Here is a 26,155-nt window from a genome sequence, read left to right as displayed (position 1 = left end):
AGTGATTAAGTTTAGTGAGGAAGGCATGTCAAAAGCCAAAAGTTAGGCCTCTTGTGCCAGTTAGACAGGTTGTGAATTTAAAGTAAAAGTTGTAGAAGAAAATTAAAAGTGGATTTCTTTTAGCAATAAGGTGTTTTTTAATTGAAGTATGTACATTTTTAAAAGACATAATATTATTGCACACTTAATAGAATACAGTATAGTATAACATGGCTTATATGTGTGTATATATAAATATGCATATATGATGTATGTATGTATGTATGTATGTATACTAGTAAACAAAAAAATTCATGTGATGTGCTTTATTGAAGTATTTGCTCTATTGCAGTGGTCCTGAATCAAATCTGTAATATCTCTGAGGTATGACTACAATGATATTTTTCTGATTGAATCCCCAAATTTAAAATTTATAGCATCTTATCTAAATTAATTACTTCTAAGACCACTCTTATTGACATTCAGAAATGTAGTTATAATTTTTCAAAACAGCTGTGTTTCTGTTCTTTCTATGAAAATTCTGTAGCTCTTCATTATCTTGAAAAGTAGCTCATCATTGATCTTTACAGAACTTTAGTCCTAATTGAAGATTTTTAAAGATTTATAACTTCTCTGATCTTGTTTGTAAGGGATACCAGCAAAAAAAATCTTTTAATAACTTGTGTTTTGCTCTTTTACATAGATCATTGAGATCATATGTAATTTTGTATAAAAACCTCAATAGAATTAATAATGTAGTAATCAGGAATTAATTCATTATTGGATTAAACTTTGTTTTATCTTCTTCATCTGTATTTGATCCTAATTAGAAAATAAGACTTGGTCATATAGTCATTACCATGCTTATTTTAAATTTATGTGATGACCAGAAGATTGGGCTGTTTCAATAAAGACTTTTATTTTATGAATGAATTTTGATGAAACAAAAAAAAAGATGACCGGTAGTGAGAAGATTCATACTATATATCTAGCAGAGTTTCTAGTTCCTTATCTACTCCTTCACCTGTTGATGGGCAAATTACCTGACCTTCCTGAACCTCAATTTTCCCATTTGTAAAATGAGATTGTATCAAAGTAGATTTCAAACCAGTCTTCTCTTCCAGCGGAGCAAAATAATTCCATTCTTGTTTTTATGATTTTTATTACTAAAGTAGGTACTGGAAAAGTGAGCCTGGAGTCAAAAAAAGATAGGTTCTAACAGTTTCCTACATATTTATTTTGTTTGATCTTGAGAAAGACATACAAACCTCTTTTTGGTTCAAATTTCTTTTCTGTATAATTGAGATAATAATAGCACTTACCTTCAAAGATGTTTGTGGAATTAAAATAAGTTTTGTTAAGCACTTTGTAAATCTTGAAATATTATAATGATAGCTAGCAGTATTATCAATACTACTATTATTATTATTACTAAGGAAAACTTTCCAAGTAAATCTCATTATATTCAGTCCTCTCATTATTCTGATTATTTAAGGATACAAATGCAATCAATTCCTTTCAGTTACTTATAGGCATAATGTACTGTCACCCTGTTTTTTGACTATAAAGTGAAATGACAGCAGCTTAGATTATTATGAAGGTGATGATTGTTGGGGACAGCATAGTTTACACTACTAATTAGGAGTTTAATTGTCAACCATAAGTCATAAATTTGAGCTGTAATAATAACATTTTGAATTGTGTTGATAAATACAAGGTCTGAAAACCTTTATGAAATTATTGAAGAAATCTTCCCCCCCATATAATAGGTTCATTGAGTAAGTAGGGATAAAGATGATAAAGCAAAATGATTTAAAAGATTGAACTGGGGGTGGCTAGGTGGCACAGTAGATAGAGCACCGGCCCAGGAGTCAGGAGTACCTGAGTTCAAATCTGGCCTCAGACACTCAATAATTACTTAGCTGTGTGTCCTTGGGCAAGCCACTTAACCCCATTTGCCTTACAAAAACCCTAAAAAAAAAAAAGACTGAACTGTATCCTGGAATCATAGAGGTGTGAGTTTAGTTAATATCATAAAAATCTGGTATTTGCATTTCTGAATTATAAAACCATTTTCCCAGTTGTCACCCTTACAATTTGTTGGTATGTGTTCACTTAGGAGTTTCATAGTGACCATGACAAAGTGATTTATAATCTGGGAAGCATCACTAATCCAGGAATTTTGTCAAGGTTTGTTTTTACTGACATATAAGATTCCCTGAGCTTCTCTGCTATAATCTTTTAATTATTACAAATTACATTGTTGCTCTTATATAATTTCCATGCCAATTTTATTAGTTCGCATAAAGTTGAATGCATAAGTATGCATTAAAATAGGACATGGGAAGGAATGCTTGTTAAGACTTTAAAAATCTAGAGATATTCATGAGAATGATCTCCTTAGGCTTATTTATCTCATGGAGAACACTGATACCAAGAACACTGATTTCCTGATTTACTAAAACCAAGGTTAGAGTTAAGCCCATGCTGATATTATTATTATTATGCAGGAACCCTGACAAAGGGATGGTGAAGTATTTGAAGATACTTCTGAAATTGCAGCCTGCAATTTTTGCAGACCCACAGTGGACCCATCAGACATTAATAGTGATTTAATATTACTGTTACTGATTTTTAAACATCATCAGATATCTAAATTGATCATTAGGTTTCTGCCTTTTATAGTCTCAATCATTGATTCATTGATTGTAGATTCAGAGAAACTTCCAGACAGGTCTTTATCTTTTCATAAAATACAAACTTCTGTATCAGGTAATCTTAAGTATAGAAACTATTCCTTTTAGTATTGATGAATAATGGTATTTGAATGATTTTTATTCATTTTAGTTGTAATATTCTTTTAAACAGGTACCTCTGTTCTAATGTATGATTCATTCTCTTAATTTAATTAATATGCCTATAAAAGGAAATCATAGTCACAAACTTGTTCATATTATTACACTGTAATATTTTTCACCTTTTTTAATGTTAAAGACGTTTTTGGATTGACATTTGTCTTGTCAGTCCAAAACTTAGCAAAGGATAACTAGTCTGATCATTCCCAAGCCTGTCTTTGTGCTCTACAAAGTTATTAGGCAGGTATTTTTTTCCCCTTATAAAAGACCTTGACCAGAAGAAAAGGAATTTTTTTATCCTTATTTGAGCACAGAACTAACCGATTTTAAAAATGCATTTGACATTCTTCTTAATAGAGAAGATGAATTTGGATAAAACAAAAATAGCACTGTGTTAGTGAGTCAGAGAGTAGTATTTTAGAAAGAGCATTGGACTTGGAGTTTTTAAGTATTGCTATTTACTACCTGTGTGTGATCTTCAGAGAATGCCTTGGCTCTGAGAAAACTGATCAATTTCCTCCTCTATAAAAATGGGAAAATAATTTTATAGATATTTGTCTTTCCATTATGAGGAAAGCTTATATACTTTTTTTTTAGGTTTTTGCAAGGCAAATGGGGTTAAAGTGGCTTGCCTAAGGCCACACAGCTGGGTAATTATTAAGTGTCTGAGACTGGATTTGAACCCAGGTACTCCTGACTCCAGGGCCAGTGCTTTATCCACTGCGCCACCTAGCCACCCCTCAGCTTATATACTTTTAGTAGAACTGATCTCACTTATATGGATGGGTACCAGCTCTTCCATAAATCCTTTACAGAGTATTTACCCAGTATGTTGGGGGACCTTTTGACATTCTATGGATTTCATTAGAGCATGTGCAGTGGTCCCTGATCATCCCCTCCCTATTACTACATGATTAGTCCATCTCTTTTTGAATGATTTTTTTTAATTTAGCGGCTGAGAAACAAATGTGACAACCCACCTAACTCCCATAGAATATTAGTTTTCCATAGTAAGTTTGCTATTATTAAGAATGCTTGTTGCCAGCTCTATTTTACTGTCTGGCTTGTCTATCATTCATGTAGAGTGGTAACTTTAATAATCAATCATGACAAATTGGGAAGGTGCTACAGATGTTCCATGCATTTTTATTTACTGTCTAGAATAATATAAAGCAACCTATTGAGAATGGGAAGTGTCTCTCATTCCTGCTGACTGGCAGACATAGTGTTGCCTGCAGAGAGATATTCACTGTCTAAAACAAGTGGGAACTTCTGTTCTCTTATTGCTTATTTACTATCTTGTTACTTTCTACATGAGAAAATGTGTAATATTTTCTGCCCCACTCTCACCTCCAGTTTCTTCTCAGCCTTACATGCCAATTTCATTAGATTTCTGTCTTCCTCATAAACTAAGAAATGTTCTTTTTTCATACAGTTTGACAAATATGACAATTCATTTTTTATTTTAGTGAATATATTATTTATATATGTGTTTATAACTCACAATATATGAAATTTCAGCACTCAAGTTACTAGTGTAAATGCTTTATTTAATAAATTTGAGGTTTATTTATATATTATTCATGATTGAGAATTATAAATCAAATTTTGTTTGGATTATGACAAATATTTCATTACAAAAAAAGACTGATAAAAAGGTAGCATTTATGTAGGCAGGAGCATTAGAATGAAATAAAGGGAGCCTGTAAGGGATCTCTTGTAGCTAACTAGCTATATGACTTTAGCACATCCCTTTTCCAAGATCTATAAAGACTCTTCCAGTTCTAATAGTCTAGGGCAAAGGTGTCTAAACCACTGGGAGACCTCAAACCAGATTAGCATAAAATTGGGAAATAATAAAAATAGATAAAAATAAATAGATGTTAATGTGTGAATTTCTGTAGCCTTCAAGGATCCTCCTGTTTCCATTTGATTTGACTTCACTGATCTAAGACATCAGTTGTTAGTAGGTTAAATTGTTTCATTAAAAATTTTAACTAAAAAATAGAAAATTATTCAATTGACTGCTTTGTCTCAGAAATTTTGATTAAATTTTATTTATTAATCAGAGAATAAAACTATATTTTTTGTTTTAAAGACTCTTAACTCACATGTCTATTCAACATACTTTAGGGAGTAAAGGGTAATGCTGTTTTTGTTATATTCCCTACATAAAAATATACATTAACTAGCTTTCTACTGGGGGATTGGGGAAAACTGAAATATTTTGAGAACATTATCAATGCTTTTTTGTTGTTGCTCAGTCATTTTTCAGTCATATCTGACTATGACCCCATGTGGGGTTTTATTGACAAAGAAACTGGAGGTATTTTTCATTTTCTTTTGAAGTTCATTTTGCGGATGAGTCAACAGGATTAAATGACTTATTCAGGGTCACACAGCTAGTGTCTGGGGCTGGATTTGAACTCACAAAGATGAATCTTCCTGGCTCCAAGCCCAGCACTCTCTCAAGTGAAGCACCTAGTTGCTCAACATTAACAATACTAGTTAACAGAATTAAGTTAAATTAATACTAAAATAAATTAGTACTAAATTAATACTAGTTAACAAATGTTAAATTAAATTGACTATTAAATAAAAATTGAAAATATGGTATATATTTTTTAAAAAAATCTGTTTATAATTTTTAAAATATCTTGATTAAAAATTAGCTCAGAAAGCAAAGAATTTTACTTTTTAGATATAATACATCCAAATATCAATTACATAATATTTCCTAAGAGATGTATGTGTGTGTGTATATATATATATATATATATATATATATATATATATATATATATATATAAAATATTCACTTTAGATATTAACATGTGTTCAAAATCCTGAATAACTCAACTCTGTGAATACAGGAGGAGTAATAATCCTTAAGCCTCATAGGACTCAGTTCAGTCCCAGTAAGCATTTAGAATGATGTCTACAAAACTCCATCAGACCTGTGTGACATTTCTCATATAATCGTTGGCAAATGAATGTCAAAATTACTTTATTCCTCTGCTTTCCTTATGATTATTATGGAGTATCTTCTCTTTCTCGATCTAAGTATCTTATCTATTTTCTTCTTGCTTTGGAAGGGAAAAAAACAAAAGAATTTGAAAAACCAAACCATGTTCCAGCTTCATTCTCTTTTTATATTTACAAACATTAATTATTTTGTAGAACAATTTTTGTAAAATTTTATATCTAAAATGTATTTATTTGGTTTTGATCATGCTAGAAAACTACTAAGCTTAAAAACTGATGAATAAATATATAAGCATTGTTGGAAAATTTGGAATTAAGGACATACTTTCCTTTGTATTTCATTTCAACTCCCTATTTATGAAATTTAAAAAGACCCAATGAATTAAGCATGTTTTTCACTCTTACAAATTTTAATACTTTAATCATTTACAATGCTTTTGAATTTTAAGAACTAATATCTGAGAGAAAACTGTCCCTTAGATTTAAAGTTTTTATTTTTGAGAAAGGCATCTGTCTCTACTAAGACTATATCTTGACCCTTTCCTCCCTCTCCCATTCCCCCCCCCCCCCCCCCCCACAAGATTCTTCTTTCTTTTCACAAATGAGAAGAAATGGTCTTGTTAGCATCTTGTCTTCATTAACCCCTCAGCTACAAAGGTCATGGGAGGTCTGTTTGTAACATCAGTCTTTGGCTGCACCACAGTACTAGTATTCAAGCATACTACAACTTAGAGAGGGCAGAGGTTAAAGGGATAATTAGTCACTACAAAGAATAGTTTTGATTTTCTTGGGAGGAAATGCATAAGCATTTCATGAATGAACTGAAACTTTATCTTTCAGTATTTTTGGAGACACAATAGTCATCTGATTTTATAGCCCTTATAAATTCAAGGTAAGCTTGATATCCAATTGATATGGTCAAATGATATGACAAATTTCTCAAAAGAATTACAAACTCATAATAACCACATGAATGAATTTTCCAAATCACAGTTAATATAAAAATAACACAAAATCAACTGTGAAGTTTGACCTCATATCTAGCAAATTATAAAAATAATAGAAGTGAGAATATTTGATGAGGAAAGGGCTATGGTAAAATGAACATGCTAATGTGTTGTTGCCAGAGTTGTAGATTAATCCAACAGTTCTGAAAGACTATATAAAATTATACTTAAAAAGTGAATAAGATGCTATCTTTTGATCCAGAAATTCCATTTATACCCCTAACACTGTTAATGCTAAAAGCAAAAGCCCCCATATACACTATAATATAAAGCATTTTTTGTAGTAACAAAAAAACTGGAAACTAATAAGATGCCCATTGATTGGGAAATGACTAAACAAGTTATGGCACATGAATGTGAGTAGGTACATCAATATTAGTATACTATAAGAAAAAAGGAATATAATTGACTACAAAGAGGACAGATGAACTGAAGAAAATGAAAGTAAGCTGGCCCAGGAAAACAATATATGAAAAGACTCCAAAATGTAAATGGAAAGAACAATAACAATAAAACAATCAAAACAGCAATAAAACAATGTTAGCAGAGGTAGAGGACATTATTTATCTTTGGTTGCAATGTACTAGATTTAGACTTTTTTCAATTTGATTATTAAGTTTGCTGAACTTTTTATTTTCCTCTTTGTAAGAAAGGATAGTTCTCTGGAGGGGGTTTGGGGAACACATTAGGTAATATATATGATATAAAACAAACCAATAAAATGTGTAAATCCACAAACACACACACACACATATATACATATATATATATATATATATATATATATATATATATATATATATATATATACACATATATATGATAGGGGGAGGAAGGAGAGAAAGAGGAAGGGTAAGAGATAAATTTGAGAAAGATCTGAAATCTGTTAAGTGAGAAGTCTATTTCCACAAGTGATAGTTTCTTATCAAGATTTATAGAAAGATTTAATGTTATTTCTCAACTTCACAGTATTAATTACAAGATTAGAATATTTACTTTATAGTGTTTTTGAGAGTCCCATCTTTATATATTAAAATTCATATTTAGTAGTAAGAATTGAATAATTTCTCTGAATTTTATCTGACTTTTTATAGTAATGACAGTTATGTCAATTGACAAGTATTATACATGGTACAGAGAATATCATTTATCTATACCTTCAGTCTTTTTTTTCAGTTGGGTCTCTTTGTGACCTCTGCCATTTCCTTCTCCAGCTTATTTTGGTGATGAAATTGAAGCAGATAGGGTTGAGTAACTTGCCTAGGCCTCATAGCTAGTAAGTATCTAAGCAGATCTGAACTCAGGAAGATGAGCCTTCCTGATTCCAGGCCCTGCCCTCTCTTCACTGTATCAGCTAGCTACCAATCACATGTCTGTGGTCTTTCATATTCTATATATTTTAAAGGTATTCTGAATAAGAAAACAAGCAAACCTACAAAAATATTATTTTATTGAAAAGTTTGTCAGGTAAATTTTAGGGAATCTTGAGATAATTAATACAGTCTTTAATTTGTTTTTTGTGATTTCAAAGTAAACTGCATTTATTTCCCAGTGATGACATTCACTCATACATGAAGAAATCTTATTTTTAAAATTTTTGTTCCTTTCCTACTTTGTAGGGCAGCTAGGTGGCACAGTGGATAGAGCACTGGTCTTGGAGTCAGGAGGACCTGAGTTCAAATCCAACCTCAGACACTTAATTACCTAGCTGTGTGGCCTTGGGCAAGCCACTTAACTGCATTGCCTTGCAAAAGCAAAAAAAAAATGTATTAAAAAAAATCTTAATATCTTGGCCTTTCCTACTTTGTTTTTGTTTAGCAAATTAGTAGTTTAGCAGATTATCTATTTTCTAAAATGTGATTAGTGAATCTAAGATTAATTTAGGTCCATATTACTTAGAGGAAAACTAAAGACCATGTTGTCACACTGAGAGATTATGAAAAGTCACACAATTGGAACAAATTTTTTTTATGTAAGATGCCACCGAAGAAGTAGAATAAAGTTTGTTATGGCATAATTTTGAATGAGTTGTAGGGAAAAGGGAAATTATTTTATTCCCTACCTTGAGGGCATCATCAATCCAACTATACTGCTAAGAATAACAACAATATGAAATATCTGGTAATAAAAGCTTTTAGAAATTATATTCATTAAATAAAATAATGTAATCTTTAATTTATATTCTGGTTATGGTGACTTTTTATTTTTGTTTTGACCATGTTGTAATGGATCTTTGGGGGGAATCAACTGCAACGTGTGATCAACTGCAAGAATACCTGTAGTAAAAAATCTTGAGTTCCTTGCCTACCTCTAGGACTAATTATTAAATGTTTGTTAGGGAGCAAGTCACTCAACCTCTGAGCTTCAGTTCCTTATCCACAAGTGGTGATGTTAATAGTAATTGAACTTATAAATGTCATAGGCACTGCATATATGTCAGCCAATGTTATTGTTCTCAAGTTATCAACTATACTTTATATACCGAATGTACCATCATTAAGAAATTGACAGGCTTTGAAAAGATTGCAGTTAACCTTCTCCTATTGTTCTAATTTGTCTTTAATTAGTTATTATATTTTTCCATTCCTATTATACCAGCTTTCAGATCTGTCAATTGATAGTTATGATATAAGAAAAAATTAATTAAAAAGCAACAATTTGTGAAATTCAAAAGATCAATATAAAGTAAATATTTGTGATGTCTGAAAACTAGAGGCAACTGTAACCTGACTTTGTTAGTCTAATCTTTTTGCCTAAGAGCTTGTCAGCTTTCCAAATAACTCAGAGGAGATACTTATTTTTATATTATCCATCAGTCTTACCTCTAATCTGAATAAAACCCTTTCAAAACCCTCAAAGAGGGACAGCTAGGTGGCTGAGTGGATAGAGCACTGGGTCCTGGAGTCAGGAAGATCTGAGTTCAAATTTGACCACAGACACTTAATACTTAGCAGTGTGACCTTGAGCAAAGTCACTTAACACCATTGCCTTGTAAAAAAAAAAAAAACCCAAAAAACAAACCCTCAAAGAAGGGTCATTTTTGTAACAAAAAATTGTGGTGGTCATTCTTAAATATTAGAAACATTGCTGTTGCTCAGCTAGCTCCATCTTGTCTTTCTAGATTGATTATACATTACTCTCCCTCATACTCTTCAACCAAAGTGGCTACTTCTCATTCCACAGAAAAAATATTCCATCCACTGCTTCCAAATTTTGGCACAAGTTGTCTGTAATCATAACCTTCCTTCCTAATTCTGGTTTTTGAATCCTTAGCTTTCTTCAGGACTGGGTTCAAGTGGCACCTCCTTCAAAAGACTTTCACTGAAGTTTCAGCTTCCCCAATCTTTCCCCACCCTATCACTGCATGCTTATTTTAAATCTGTCCTGTATTTACCTCTCTATGAACATGTTCTATCCCATCACCTAGCATTCTGCTAGGAACTTCTTGAGGGAAATTAATTTTTACTTTTTATAGTGAATACTTAATATAGTCTTGTTGATTTATCATTTTTCTACTTTTTTACAGTTTTTAGAAATATATACCATGATTCCACAAAACTTACAAGTATTCAAGAGACTTGATAGATTCTCTTTTGCATTGTTCAGGGACCTTTAGGAGATTGCTATCATCTCTTACCTTACAAAGTCTAAACCCTCTGATGCCAAAACCTGTGCAAACTCAGACAAAGGAAGTTCTGATAACAGAAAAAACATTTTAGTTTCTATTCTACTTCTTCAGTTGCATCTTAAAAAAATTTGTCCCAATTTTGTGACTTTTCATAATCTTTCAGTGTGACAACATGGTCTTTAGTTTTCCTCTAAGTAATATGGGCCTAAATTAATCTTAGATTCACTAATCAAATGTTGACTTTTCAGAGAATAACACTTGGCAAATGCGAATTTAATGAATGTTCCAAGATGATTGTCATTAACTGGTGGAGCTTGTGACATTTTGCATATCAGTCCTTGACTTTACTCCTTTAGACTATTCAAAACGTGCTTTGAACAAATTCTTCAGTGCTTTAATTTGAGAGCCTTATCCTTTCTCATACTACTTGTAGTTAACATCTGTTTTATAATAACACCTTAAGATACATAACAAGAAAAGTTGTATACTTGGTGATGAGTTTTTAATAGCAGTCAAATAGAAAGTTTACATAAATATGTTTTATGAAATAAAAACAAAAAAGCCATATATGCCCCTTATAATACTCATTGTTTTCTTGAAATAAAGTTTAAATTTTTTTAATTCAACAGATGTTTATTTAACACCTATTATCTGCAATGCTCCCTGGGTTACAAAGACAAAAATGAGAAAATCCCTACCTTCCAAGGTGCTTGTATTTTAACAGAGAACATAAAAACAAATATGCAGATAATACAAGTTATAACAATTTCAGAAGAGTTTTGAGGAGTGTAAGAGATCTGAGGAAATAGACATAATATATTTAGAGGGATGAGGAAAATGTTCATGAAGGAAGTGATATTCAAACTAGATAGGAAGGAAAGAGATTTTTCAGTGATAGAGATTGTGGCAGGAGAGCCGGGACTCTTCTAAGGATGAAGAGGATTAAGGAACTAAAACAGAGCAGAATGGAATTGGGAATGGGGAAATAGTTTATTTTATCCATAATACAAAGTACATGAAGGTAATTAGTGTCATCATCATAGCATAGCATAAAAATGTCTGTTTTACATTAATTCATATGACTCTTATGACAACTAATAAGTGTCTTAATTTTTATAAATATCTTTTTTCCTTTAAGCTGCAAGTGTTGCTGAGAAAATGGTTGAGCAATCAGTCAGCAATTAATAAACATTAATTAAACACCTACTATGTACCAAAGTATCTTGCTAAGAGCTAGAGATAAAAAAAAGAGGCAAAATTTAGTGCTTCTACCCTCAAGAAACTTAACATTCTACTGCTCTTCCCAATAAGTAAAAAGAAAGATTATACTAGATCTTCTCAGATCATACTTCTTTCTTCTGTTCCTGGAACAGTGCTGGGGAATACCTTTCCCTTAAGTCCCTGCCTTCACACTGGTTACTTCTCTTTATATTGGAGGCTGGAGGCTTTCCTAAGTCCTTTTTTGGGTTCAGCAGCTATGACTTAGGAACAAAGTGACCCTGGAGCTCTGTGGAGTACCATTTTTTGACTGGTTTATATTACAAAAATATATTAATAAAATCTTAACAGCCCTGTTTCAGAAAATCCTAGCATTTGGGAAGTTTAGACCTCTGCTCTGTTTTTATTCTTTATATTCCTAAAAAAAAAAAAACAAAAAAAACCTCAGGTTTCCTCTATATCTCTGCTTAGTACAACTTAATCATAACAGACATGTATAAACTCTGGATTTTTTAATAGCAAAAATCAGGATAAAGAAAGGGTTGCTTTTTATTTATTTTATTTTAAAGAAAAGTTTATGGCACCGGGCCTGTTATCTGGAAGGGAAATTTATAGAAAGAGCAAGCCTTTTAGAGTTTTTTTCTCAGTTTTTGTAACAGCCATTGCAACTGGCAGCCTATCCACCCTGATCCTTTGTTCCAAGGCTCCTTACAGGGAACAAAGCTCATTAAGCTCCCTTTTCTTGACTGCCATCCACTCTCCCCTTTCTTCCCATCCTCCTTCTCCTCCTGGGGCTCTTCTGTGCCCCACAGGTCTTAGGGTCCCCTTATAGATTGTGGATTACAATTCTATGAGTCTTCCTGTCTCAAAAATCACAATAGTTCCTATCTTTCTCTCTTTCCCAAGGGCTGGGGAAGAATGCTTCTCTCTCTGAAATACAAATCCTAAAATGTCAGACTGTTCTCAAACCCTTAGTTCAGTAACTATTTGACAGATGAGAAAAGGGAAAACAAAGTGATGAAGCAGCTCTATGACAATCACACTAGTATGTGTCTAGTGCTAGATATGAACTCTATTCTTTCCTGATGTCATGTCCTGTAAGCTTTCTTCTGTGCCACCCTATCTCCTTGCCTTTGACTGTATCTTACTTTTCCCACAGTAAGGCTAGAAAGGCACAATGGAACCAAATTATGAATTGAGATACTACAGAATACTTATTTTGTTCATTAAACAATAGGGAGCTACTGAAGGTTTTGGGACAGAGGATTACCATTCTTGTATGCTAGATTATTTTGGCAGTCATATAAAAGATGAACTGGAGAAGGGACAGATAGAAGGTAGTGAGTCTAGTTAGGGGGAAGTATTATCTTTTGTCATTTATGAATACATTACCCATCTTAAAGATAACATCAATAATGGTATTAACCTTTTCTTATGGGTATAAGATATGTTAATAAAAATTTCATATACATTAGATTTTTGTAAATCAAATCTTATTTATAGTATACCAGGATAATTTGTTATTTAAGGCATCTAATAAAGGGAATCATTCATGCCTGATTTTTCATTAGGGTAGAATTCAAAACACTCTCTCTGATCACAGAAAATATCCAGAAAACAAACTTAAAAGCATCCCAATATGATTATTACTAACCTAATTTCATTTTATTTTGATAATATGCTTTTAAAATACATCTGAAATATATAAGATTTGCAAAGCAAAAGCAGGTCACTTTGTAGGCTGTATACAAACTATACAACTGAATATACTTTTTAAATTATACATTCCTATACCTATAGAATAGAAATAAATGTGATTATCTGACCAAAACATGAATTATCTAGAACTGCTTATGTATTTGTTTAGACTATATTTGTTTATGAGTTTCTTAAGATCCTTTTTAAAAGTTCTTTTAAAAGTTCAACCTCCTCCATGAATCTTTGAACTTCCATGCACTTAATCTCTGCTCTTCCATATATTTGGTATCTCCTGATATATTGCAAAGTTATATGTGTCCAGTTTAACTCCCATCAAGATTATAAAACTCTTTGAGATCAGAGATTAGACTTTGTTTCCTTGTTAACCCTTTAACAGTTAAGCATAATTTAGTACTTATAGTAGTTATTTGATAACTCTACAATACAGAATGTAATTTTTCATTTCCATGTTTCTTTTTTTTTGCCTTTTTTTAATTTGCTAGATATTTGCTCTCCTCTCATCCTTTGTTTCAGTTTTCACCCTAAGTCACTTTGACCTGCCATATGAAATAATGAGAACAAACTCTTACTACCAAAGACCCCAACAATCTCACCAACATATCGGGTTTGTGTTTTAAACTGTGTTTGTTCATGTTACAATATAGACATTTTCTCTATAATACTAATACTCTATTGTGCTGTTGCAACTTTTTTTCTGGTTTTGTTCTCAATCTAAGCCAGCACTTACTTATATCTTCTTAAAGATACATCTATTGTTCAAATACAAAAGTGTTCATTTGGAATTTCATCCAGCCATACACTAATACTTTCTCTAATGGCATCATTTCTTTTCACACCTCTAAGGTGATTGAGACTGTCCTTTAAAGTGAGATCTGCAAACTATCAGATGGCAGCCCCAATTAACTTCTTTTGGGTTTGAAGTGCATTCACAAACAGTAACAAGGTCTCCTAGGAACACTCCTCTTGCAAGCAGTGTAGTCATATTTCCTCATTAGTTCCTTTCAATTGTCACTAATGTCATGTTCCAGCTTTTGAGTAGGAGACAAAAAAAAAACATAAATTTTTTTGTATATAAAGAAGACAGTTGTTTTCTATAATTCAAGGTTCTTTTGAATTCTCTGATAGTTTTGAAGTATATACAGCTTGATTCATTAACCTTTATTCCTCACATAAATCAAGTGATTAAGAATTTTTCAAGGAGATAGGAATGTATAATTTAAAAGTATATTCAGTTGTATAGTTTGTATACAGCCTACAAGTGACCTGCTTTTGCTTTGCAAATCTTATATATTTCAGATGTATTTTAAAAGCATATTATCAAAATAAAATGAAATTAGGTTAGCAATAATCATATTGGGATGTTTTTAAGTTTGTTTTCTGGATATTTTCTGTGATCAGAGAGAGTGTTTTGAATTCTACCCTACTGAAAAATCAAAAATTTATAATAGAAAGATTATTTTTGTTAAACATTTCAGAGCTTAACCAGATCATGACCACAGAATTATGTCTAAATCATTTTGTATCAAAATGGAAACGAATAGAGATTCCATTTTGATAGTGTATATTTTGCTAGCCAAAAGTGACATACGTAGTCATAGAATATTACTTATAGAAAAGACTTGAAAAATAATTAGTTTGCTTCCTTATTCTGTAAATGAAGAAAAACTGAAGCACTGAGAGATTTAGTTATTTGTCCATAGGCACACAGCTAATTAATGTTAATGCTGGGATGTAATACCAGGTCTCTAGATTTCTAATTTCTTTTTCAATCACACCACCCTCAATTTCTTTGACTGAGGGGAAGGAGTTTAATTGGGTTATGAAATGTTCAAAGCTCGTTTTAAAGATCAGTATGATTATCATTATACATTTCTCAATTATGACATTTTTATATGAAGCTAAAATGTTACAGACTAAAAAACTAGACATTAGTCCTTATTCTATCACTAATTAGCTATATGAACTTGGACAAGTCATTAAATCTCTGTACATTTCAGTCATATTATCTTTTTTTTTTTTTTTTTTTTTTTTTTTTAGGTTTTTGCAAGGCAAATGGGGTTAACTGGCTTGCCCAAGGCCACACAGCTAGGTAATTATTAAATGTCTGAGACCAGATTTGAACCCAGGAACTCCTGACTCCAGGGCCAGTGCTTTATCCTTTGCGCCACCCAGCTGCCCCCCCCCCCCAGTTGTATTATCTTTAAGATAAAAAGTTTGGACTAAATGAGGTCTAGGTATAACATTCTTTGAGACATTATTTTTAAAATATAAGAATTCCATCTTCTAGTTGTTTTTTTTTAATTCCTTTATGGCTATCACGGTATAATTGTGGCAAGCATACTGTGTTTGTTGACTGAGAATTAATGTCATTAATTTGTAAGCCCTAGCATACCATTCCCTCTTGCCCGTCACAGAGGTAGGGACAAGGTAGAATTGCTTACAATACTCTTGGGAATAACCTAAAGTAGGTAGAGTATTAAATGATGCTTGCAAGTGTCTTCTCAAGAGACACAAGCAAGGAGAGAACCAGAGTTAGGCAAGAAGTCCCAAGCATAGAAATACAGCTTAGAAATGTAGAGGGCCTGGTTTCAAAGGACTGAGTAGATGAGCAAGGTTTATGTTTAGGCAAGACCCCAGGGAACAAAGAATCCCTGTGGATCTGAGTTCAAACCAATGGTGTATTTATTTTCTTGTGCAAATATTTTGCCTTTTCTTTGTTGAGCCCTAATAGTTGGAACTATAATACTTGTTTCCCCTCACTCCCCCTGTCCCCCATCTCTTAGTGAATTCTCAATTTTAAATCAAATCCTCATTTTTTAATAAATAGAAAAAGTGAGGTATAGGGAAACCAGTTCCATCATAGGATATGCTGTTCAGCAATGACAGAATTTATCAATAACATTTGCCCAAATTCAGTATTAAAGGATTTTGTTTCTCCCCCAAAAAACCAAAAAATAAATGAATGTTGAAAGTACCCCATGTATTATCTGCAATTAGGGAAGCTAGTAGAAATTGCAAATTTTTAAAATTCATCTCCATTTATACCTGAGCCTGCATAAGTCACTTTCAGAAGTCATTTTTTTTTTTGTGGTTATAGCTCCAAACTTTTTGGTTTGGTATTAAAATGATTCTCTTTTCATAAACTGATGAAAGATCTTATAAATAAAACACAATTTAGAATTATAGATAATTTATCTTACATATTTTATATATATCTAGCTATATATGTAGTTTTATATAGTTATTTTTGATGGCAAGTGTCATACATAAGGTGACATTAGAAATATTCTAATATAGTTTGATTCAAGATCTTTACAAAACAGAAAGGAGTAATTTAAATACTAAAACAATTTTACAGGGTTTGGACATTTACTGGAAATATATTGCAAAATAAAAAAAAATGAATTTTTTTCAGTAAGAAAAGGTAGCTATACCACCTCTGTTCACTTAGCAGTGCTTCAGAATCACCACATGTATCCTAATTGTTCCTATTATCAGCAAAGTATATGATATCTTACCAATTTGAAATGACACTATCACCTAAACCAATTCTAATTCTACTTCTCAAAAAATAGCTTTATAATATTTGCCAAAAACTCATTTCTTTTTTATCATTCATTTTAATCCAGGTTCACAGAACCTAGATTTTTCCTCCTTAAACACTTGCTCTAATATATATATATATATATATATATATATATATATATATATATATATATATATGACTTAAAACTAAATTTCGCTAAAATTTTTCATATTGCTTTTTTTTTCTTTGCATGTATTTACTCGGGAGGAAAATTTTGGGTACTATCTAATCTACTGATTCTTACTCAGAAAAATAACTGAGTAGTACTTAACTTGGATTCAGAAAGTCAAGTTCAAATTCTGACTTTGTGATGCTGAATAGATTACTTAACCTTTCCTTCAGTTTTCTCATCTGTAAAATAGGGATAAGTAATAGTTGTTGTGAAGATCAAGTTTGATATTATATTTGAAAACACTTTATTGGGGTAGCTAGGTGGTGCAATGGATAGAGCACTGACCCTGGAGTCAGGAAGACCTGAGTTCAAATGTGACCTCAGACACTTAATAATTTCCTAGTTGTGTGACCTTGGGTAAATCATTTAACCCCGTTGCCCTAAATAAATTTTTTTTCAAAGATTGATAAAGTATTTTCTTTTTTAAATTTTATTTATTTAAGGCAATGGCAGGGCAGGTGCTCTCTCCACTGCGCCATCTAGCTGCCTCTTCTTTATCAATCTTGAAACACAATATATAAATTCTAGATTAGTAGCAATAGCAGCAGAAGTAGTAATATTACTTAATACTTATTAATAAATTATTAATACTTGTTAATTAAATAATACTTAATAATAGGAGAAGAGGTAGTATATTAAACAGAAAATAATATAAATCTCGCTATATAATAGACTTTCACACAGAACAGAAATCTTAGGAATTTTTTATAAAATCAAATCTGTGTTTTCCTTTTTTTTTTATTAAAGGTGCTGCTACTCATTAATCAGTAGTCATCTTTTTTGTTTCCTCCTGATGGCTGTGAAAGTTTTTAGTACATGGCCTTGAGAGTATTCTTTTGTTTAAGCATTTGTTTTTTGCTTCTGTATACTACTTTTGGATTTTTAAAAAAAATCTTTTTTATTTATCCTTACATAACAATTCAGTAAAAATAAGAAAAATAATAACAACATTTATATAGCTCTTGGACAGCTAGGTAAGTGTCCGAGTGGATAGAGTGCCAGGTCTGGAGTCAGGAAGACTCATTTTTATGAGTTCAAATCTGCCCTCAGTCCCTTTTTAGTCCTGTGATCTTGGGCAAGTCATTTAACCTTGTTTTGCCTCAATTCCTCATATGTAAAATGATTCTAGTATCTTTGCCAAGAAAACCCCAAAAGGACCATAGAGAGACATACATGAATAAAAATAACTCAACAACAAAAAGAGATCTTTCTATGTGCCAGGTAGGCACATTATTATACACTTTACAATTATTATTTTATTTGATTCTTTCAACAATACTGCAAGGTAGGTACAATTATTATCCCCACTTTATAGATGAGGAAACAGACAAACAAAGGTTAGATCATTTTTCTGGGGTCATACATCTAGGCTGAGGCCATATTTGAATTCAGGTCTTATTACTTTGAGGCCCAACCTTAGATTAGTGATAGCAAACTCAAATAGAATCCCTACCACTGCATATTAACTTAAAAAAAAAAACAACCACTATTATGCATTATTGTATTTTTATTTAGTTAAATATATCTCAATTATATGGTTAGGAATGCACTTAGGAGTGTTAAAGACTGGTCACTTTTTGACACCTCTGTTTGCCATCATTTTCATTTGTGGGAAGACGTTTTTTGTTGGTCTCTTCTTTCCTTTGGGGTATGATCTTAGAGCTCTATGGAAAATTTAACCTATCAGATGCTATCCTGCAAAGAATAGGGTCTTAATGAAAAGTGCTCCATTGTGTCTGTCCTGTGCTCCTCTTTGGATTATTTTTCTAAAGAACTTATGGAACAGTTTGTCATTTTTAATTAAATTATTAGTAAGTTCAGGATATATTCTGTATATCTGAAACATTTCGAATATTCCTCATTCCCATTTTTAATTTTCTGAATTAGTTTAGTTTCCTTACAATATATATTCTTTCTATAAATGGTTTGACCTTAAATAACAAATTGCTTCAAATTTTCTGCCTCTTTAAAAGTTCTTAGATTCTATGATTCTGAATAACTTAGAAAACAAATTTAAGGCATAAAAGACAGATAAGGATACTGAATAATTCTTGATGGATTATATACACCAGTATCAAATTACTTGATCCTTAGATTGAAGAAAAGGTTAATGGCTTTTTTCCTTTTACCCTTTTTCTTTGTTTTGTTCAACAGAGATTAATAAAGGTTAACACAGTGAAGGATGTATATGGCAAGGTGTATCATGACTTTTCAAATAAAATAAAGGATAAGACAAAACATATGGTATTGTTAATTGTTTTAAAAATCATATAATTTATTTTATTTAGTATTAGTGAAATTTTGAGGGCAGAAAATATGGCTCAAAAATCTTTAATTTTAAAATAAGGTAAGATGTTATCTCTTATATGCATATTGTGTACATGTATGTCTCTGGCTTATCTCCCCCCTCTTTATATATAGATATATATTTACTTTGTAGTAATCAAAATTATTTATGTATACAAGGTTTTTAGCAAGTAATTTAAGAAAAATAAGATAATAAGATCATGTTTTAATGTTATTTTTTATGTGAATTTTCTTATAATATTAAGACTTTTTAACTTATAGAATTTATAGACTAAAAATTATTAATAACATTATCTGGAAATTCTTAGACAGAAATAAGCAAATTATTTTTTAAAATAGAGTAAAAAGTACATTGTAGGGAGACTCCTGTGGGTCAGTGTGGGAAAAAAACTATCAAAATCAATCAATAAATTTTAAAAATAGAAAATAGGGGCGGCTAGGTGACGTAGTGGATAAAGCACCGGCCTTGTAGTCAGGGGTACCTGGGTTCAAATCCGACCTCAGACACTTAATAATTACCTAGCTGTGTGGCCTTGGGCAAGCCAGTTAACCCTATTTGCCTTGCAAAAAACCTAAAAAAAAAAGCTACCTAAAAATAGAAAATAGTAATTGTTGCCTGGTGAACCAATTTATCTGCGTGAGTAATAGCTGGACAAAGATGAACAATTTTACTCTTAACATATAATTTATCTTATATTTTATATATCTATACATCTATGCATATGTAGTAGTTATATTTACCTTAAGCTTCATATTATAAAATATAACATGACATTTGTCATAATTATATAATTATAATATGCCTTCAGTGATATCCTCTTTTTGACATTCAAGAGCCTTCATAAGTGAATTCTAGTTCTCTTTCAATACTTAATACATAACACTCTTATTATCTTACATTCTTCCCCATTCTAGGTTCCAGTCATATTGGCCTCCTTGATATTTCTTCTAGTCAACATTGCATTGCCCTTTTTCATGCTTTGTGACTCAACTTACCACCTCTTCATCATCACCACCACCCCACCCCACCCCACCCCCTCCAAGGAAGGACACAGTCTTCACTTCTGCTAAACATTTCTTGATCTTCCTAAATGCCAGACACCTCCTACCTCCTGTATTTACTAAATATATATCCAAAAATTCATATATTTTTCATATTTACTTTATTGGTCTAGTGTGGCCCAGATATTTTGCTAAATGTTAAGGATATACAAAGACAAACAAAAATAATCTCTTCTTAAGTAGTTTATATTTCTCCAAGCAATGTTTCTTTTTATATCTGTAATACCTGATACTTTAGTAGTACCTTAAGAAATGCTTATGGATTGAGAGATATCATGTGTTCCGTTATCATATTGCCAAACATTTTGTGTTGCTTTTTCAATATGGTTTAACTCTTAAGACATAAAAATTTATTAGTCAGAAATATGCTTAATTTACTATTTGGAGATAATAAGATAATGTTTTAATGTTATTTTGTATATGAATTTTGTTATAATATTAAGACTTTTTAACTTATAGAATTTATAGACTAAAATTTATTAATAACATTATCTGGAAATATTTGGAATATGCATGTAGTTTGGAAGCAATGTATATAATACTTTTCTTTAAAAAGCTTGAAAAATGATTATTAAAAGAAGAAATTTTGTCATCCATCTTAATACTATTTGATGATAGAGGATTTGTTAATTTAACATGAAATACATTAGAATAATTTGCTGTTTTTACATGTATTAACAGATGTGTGGAAGTCATTGCAAAAGAAGGACAAAACCTGAAAGAGCTGTATTTGGTGTCTTGTAAGATCACAGACTATGGTATGTAATTGGACATTTTTTTCCTTGACATTTTTCAAGATTAAAAAAAAGTAATAATATAAGAGATTGTAAAGTTCATTCACAGATCCATAAATGAATCAATATCTAAAGACCTTTTTCAATAATTTTATATCAAAACTTTAAGATGAGACTAATGTGCAAGAATGAATGTATATGACGCCTGAAAAATATTTCTCTTCATATGACTATCAGTACTCATTGGGAATAAGTATCAGAGTAATTACAAAATTGCATTTTTTTTTTTAGATTTTTGCAAGTCAAACGGGGTTAAGTGGCTTTCCCAAGGCCACACAGCTAGGTAATAATTGTCTGAGACCACATTTAAAATTACATTTCTTGAGAAGATAAACATGAGTAAGAAATTACTGAAATGATCTGATTTGTTTAACTTTATGTTATTGCTGATGAAGTCTCAGATGCAGAGATTTAGAAGCTTTTTTCTTTTGATTTGTATACCAGACTTTCATTTTTTTGCATCTACAAGGAGTTTTCTATACAGAATAAAATATTTATTTGTTTTTAACATTGAAAATAGGAAATGAGAAATTGGTTCTTTTGAACTTGAGCTAAGTTTAAGCCACCATTCTGTTTTAGGGGTAAAGTAAGAATTTGAATAGGTATTTAAAAAAAAAAACTCTTTTCTCTCTCTCTCTCTCTCTCTCTCTCTCTCTCTCTCTCTCTTTCTCTCTCACACACACACACACACACACACACACACACACACACACACATCTACTTTAACCATATTTTCTTTTAAGGATTGTTGTGTCCACTCTGAACATATATATGTGTATATATATATATATATATATATATATATATTATATATATACATATATATATATATAGATATAGATAGATAGATAGATAGATATAATTTATACAATTTATGAGAGAACTAAGCAAGGTGGCACTCTTCCTCCTAGAATTCATTATTTTGCTTTAGTATTGACAGAATTAAATGACTTAAAGGTTATATTGTAAAATTCATCTTGAAGGGAAAAACACAGTGTTGGCACCATACCATCCTTAGTAATTTTCTGGTTAAGAATTAAGAAATCAGGGCAGCTAGGTGGCACAGTGGATAAAGCCCCAGCCCTGGAGTCAAGAGTACCTGAGTTCAAATCTGGCCTCAGACACTTAATAATTACCTAACTGTGTGATCTTGGGAAAGCCACTTAACCCCATTTGCCTTGCAAAAAACTTAAAAAAAGAATTAAGAAATTGTGCTCATTGTTATCAGTACTTATAATTCTAAATTAACTACAGATGTCATTAACAGTTTAAATCTGCTCTATGAAAGTTTGCCTGAGATACTGTTCCGGGAGTGATTTTGAACAATTTGATAGTTCCAAAAATGGGATCAGCTACCACTGAAATCTCATATCTTTTCAGTGACTCTTAATGATACTTAAAAACTGTCCATTTTGACATCTGCTGATATTCTGAACCTTTCTCACATAGTTGTTTATGAAATGCTTTCTGTAATCTAATATGTTATGTTACTGTTGAGCTAGTATTATTATTAGTAATCTTCTTATTACCATGGAATTTAATTTGTTAGGATATGCCTCCTAAAATAATGATTTTTCTTTATAGAAATAACATATAACTCCATTTTCATATTAACATATGCTCAATTCTCAATTAACTAATGACATTTCTTCGAAAAGGACTTTGAAAATTACCTAGTTCAATTCTGTCATTGTAAAAAAATAAGATAATTGAAACTTGGAGAAGTGACTTTCCCAAGGTCATACAGCTAGATTTTTTAAATTAATTTTTATTAAAGACATTATTTGAATTTTACAATTTCCCCCCCCATCTTACTCCCCCCCCCCCCGGAAGTAATTTGTCAGTCTTTACTTTGTTTCCATTTTGTACCTTGATCCAAATTGGGTGTGATGAGAGAGAAATCATATCCTTAGAGAAGAGACAAGAATTCTACATTGTAGGGAGACTCCTGTGGGTCAGTGTGGGAAAAAAACTATCAAAACAAAATGAATCAATAAATTTTAAAAATAGAAAATAGGGGCGGCTAGGAGGCTGTGCTACTGAAGCCAAGAAATAAGAGAGAATCCAACAAGAGTGAGAGGTTGACAATATCAGGGGCTACAGAGAGTGTAGTAGAATGAGGATAGATTAAATATTTAGTTAAGAATCACTGTTAATGTTAGAAAAAAGCAATTTCAGTAAAGTAATAAGATGGAGATCAAATTTTTAAAAAATGAGATTTGAGTGGGAGGTAAGTAGATAGAGGTCACAAATGTAAAGAAACTTTCCTAGACATTTGATTTTGAAACAAAGAAGAGATAAAGATTTGGATTGTGTAAAAAAAACCTAAAAAAAAAGATTTGGATTGTGATTGCTACCCAAAATTTTTATGAAGTGTAATAGATATGTTCTTGTAAATAATATATTGTATGAAGTATAGCAGATATGTTTCTTGTAAATAATATATTATTGAATTCTTTTTTCTACTCCATTTTGTCATCCTCTTCCATTTTATGGGTGAATTAATCCTATTCACATTCATGGTAAAGGGTGAAGGCTTAAGTTGAAATCTTCTCTATCAGACATCATGGTCCAAGGAAAAAGAACTTCCTGAACACATTTAACTGATGCAGGATTGATCAAGGCATGTTTTGGAGTAGGGAGTGCTATTTTGGAGTCCACACCTGGGCTTGGCCCCTCCCTGGGCGTTTACCTCACTCACCTGGAGAAAGTGATTAGACTCAGGAGCTAAGGGTGTTTTAGGTGAAACTGGCAAATCATTGAGTTGGTTGAGAGCCCATTGATCCCTGATCCCCAGTCCTGTAAACCCTTGTATCTGTGCCACTTTTGTGTGAGCACCATAAAGGTCTTACTTGGGAAAGTGGGCTTTGGAAGTCACCCCCTTTGGAGAGGATGCTCTGCCGAAGGGACTTTCCCAATTGAGACCCAGTCAGCTAGATTTTCAGGCATTGGAGCCTTCTTGGTTGAGTAATTAATTCTTTCTTTTATCTCTTACCTTTACTTTCCTTTATCTATGCTAATTTTTTTTCTTCCATATGTAATTGTATATCTTTTGGGTTATAAGTATATTAATTATTAGATTTTCCTTTAAATACTTAAGACAGAGCTTAGCGTTGTGGGACAGATTCGAGTCAACCAAATTAAAAGTCTGTAGCATGTAACCCTTTCTGTTACACATAGTTATGATTAATTATGGATTTCCCTCCTTACTGTCCTCATAGCTTTGCCTCTCCTTTTTCCCTGTATTTGCAAAGAATGGGGTAGAGAAAAAGAATTAATTTGATCAGCATTAGTAATCTATCACTGAAGTGATATCATATTCCTACTCCCTCCTTAATTCATCAAACCCAGACCCATGATCTGAAACTAAGTTTATTTTACTTTAAATTTACTTTAAATTCTTCCTGTAACTCTCCTTTCTCTTTTAAGCACCTCTGTCACTGTTCTCACCAGTTTATGTTTTCTAGATCAAATTATTTGTATGTTTATGTTTGTCAATTTTACTTTTGTAGCTTCTCTAGTAGTGAACTTCTTTCCTGTGACATTTGCCACCACACTGGAGCAGACTTATTATCACCTTATGACTAGACTATTGAACTTGTCTTGTGGTTAGTCTACTGGATTTTAAAAGTCTCTACACTCTTTAGAGTATCCTCTATAGAGCATACTTTATAGAGTATCCTTGAATCATCTGTCAAATCAATCTTCCTCAAGCAAAATTGGATCCTGTTCCCTCTTACCCCCATTTGATATATTCCAATAGTTCCTATTACATCCAGGATCAAATATAAAAATCTTTTTGCTGTAGAAGCCTTTTGTAACTTAGTCCTTTGTTAACTTTCTGGGTTTCTTACTTTTTAGTCCAGTGACAAAGACATCCTTGCTGTTTGTGGAAGGAAATGTGTCATTTATCAACTTTGTGCATTTTCACTTGCTGTCTCCTATGCCTGGAATTCTCTCCCTCCTCATCTTGGTCTCCTGATTTCCTTTACTTCTTTTAAGTCCCACCTTAAATCTCACCTTGTATTAGAAGACTTTCTCAATTTCCCTTAATGAGAGTACCTTCCCTTGGATTATTGTCTCTAGTTTATCCTGTATAGAGCTTGTCTGTTCCCAGGGTTTGCATGTTGCCTCCTCATTAAATTGTAGCTCCTGGAGAGTAGAGACTATCTTTTATCTTTCTTAAAATATTGCACAGTGCCTGTGCTTAAAAATATTTATTGCCTTATTTTGACTTACTGAATTTTATAAAAGAAAGGCTTATTGTTTATACAATATAATTTTACATATTTATTATATTTTATCTTCCATGTGGACTTTTTTATTTTGTTCACAAAATGATCAATTGTTCCGTGACATGATACTTCATCTTATTTTTGTGTACATAAGAACAACTCTGCGAATTCCTTTATTTTCTTCTCCAAGGATAATCTGTTAGTCATGCTTTTTTTTTTTGCAACTTGCTTTTCCATCTGACTTTATTTATTGAAAAAATATTACTTTTAATACTATTTAGACTTCCAGTAGTGGGTCTGTCATTGGACAAAGGTTTCCCATTTAGAGTACCAAGAGTTAATGTTCCTAGAAAATCTAAAAATTATGATGATCTCGGAAATCTATTTCTCCTTTCCTGTTCATCCAGCTGCTATTACATGTGACCATGAACTATTTTGTTAGTTTGTTCCATAGGCTGCCCTATCCAAAGAATTCATCTTTAGTGGTCAGACTACTGTATAGCTCCTCCACACTTCCCAAGGTTGATCCTCAGACGATGTATAGAATCCATCTCCATGACCATTGAGATGGTCCTGCATGGTAACACCAGTAAAACACTGTAAATGGA

The 26,155-nt window shown here is 31.8% G+C and overlaps 1 protein-coding gene across 1 annotated transcript in view; it reads left to right on the top strand.

Moving 5' to 3' along the window:
* Window positions 1-26,155, top strand: part of FBXL17 (F-box and leucine rich repeat protein 17) — a 504,377-nt gene that overhangs the window by 315,754 nt on the left and 162,468 nt on the right. The window contains exon 7 of the mRNA XM_074207412.1: window positions 21,200-21,276. Within this exon, the coding sequence (XP_074063513.1) occupies window positions 21,200-21,276 (77 nt within the window). The remainder of the gene's footprint in view (window positions 1-21,199; window positions 21,277-26,155) is intronic.

This window comes from Macrotis lagotis, chromosome X, assembly GCF_037893015.1.
Source record: "Macrotis lagotis isolate mMagLag1 chromosome X, bilby.v1.9.chrom.fasta, whole genome shotgun sequence".
NCBI classification, from domain to species: domain Eukaryota; kingdom Metazoa; phylum Chordata; class Mammalia; order Peramelemorphia; family Peramelidae; genus Macrotis; species Macrotis lagotis.
Note: the sequence above shows the minus strand (reverse complement) of the source record. Positions and strands in the feature narration are given on the sequence as shown.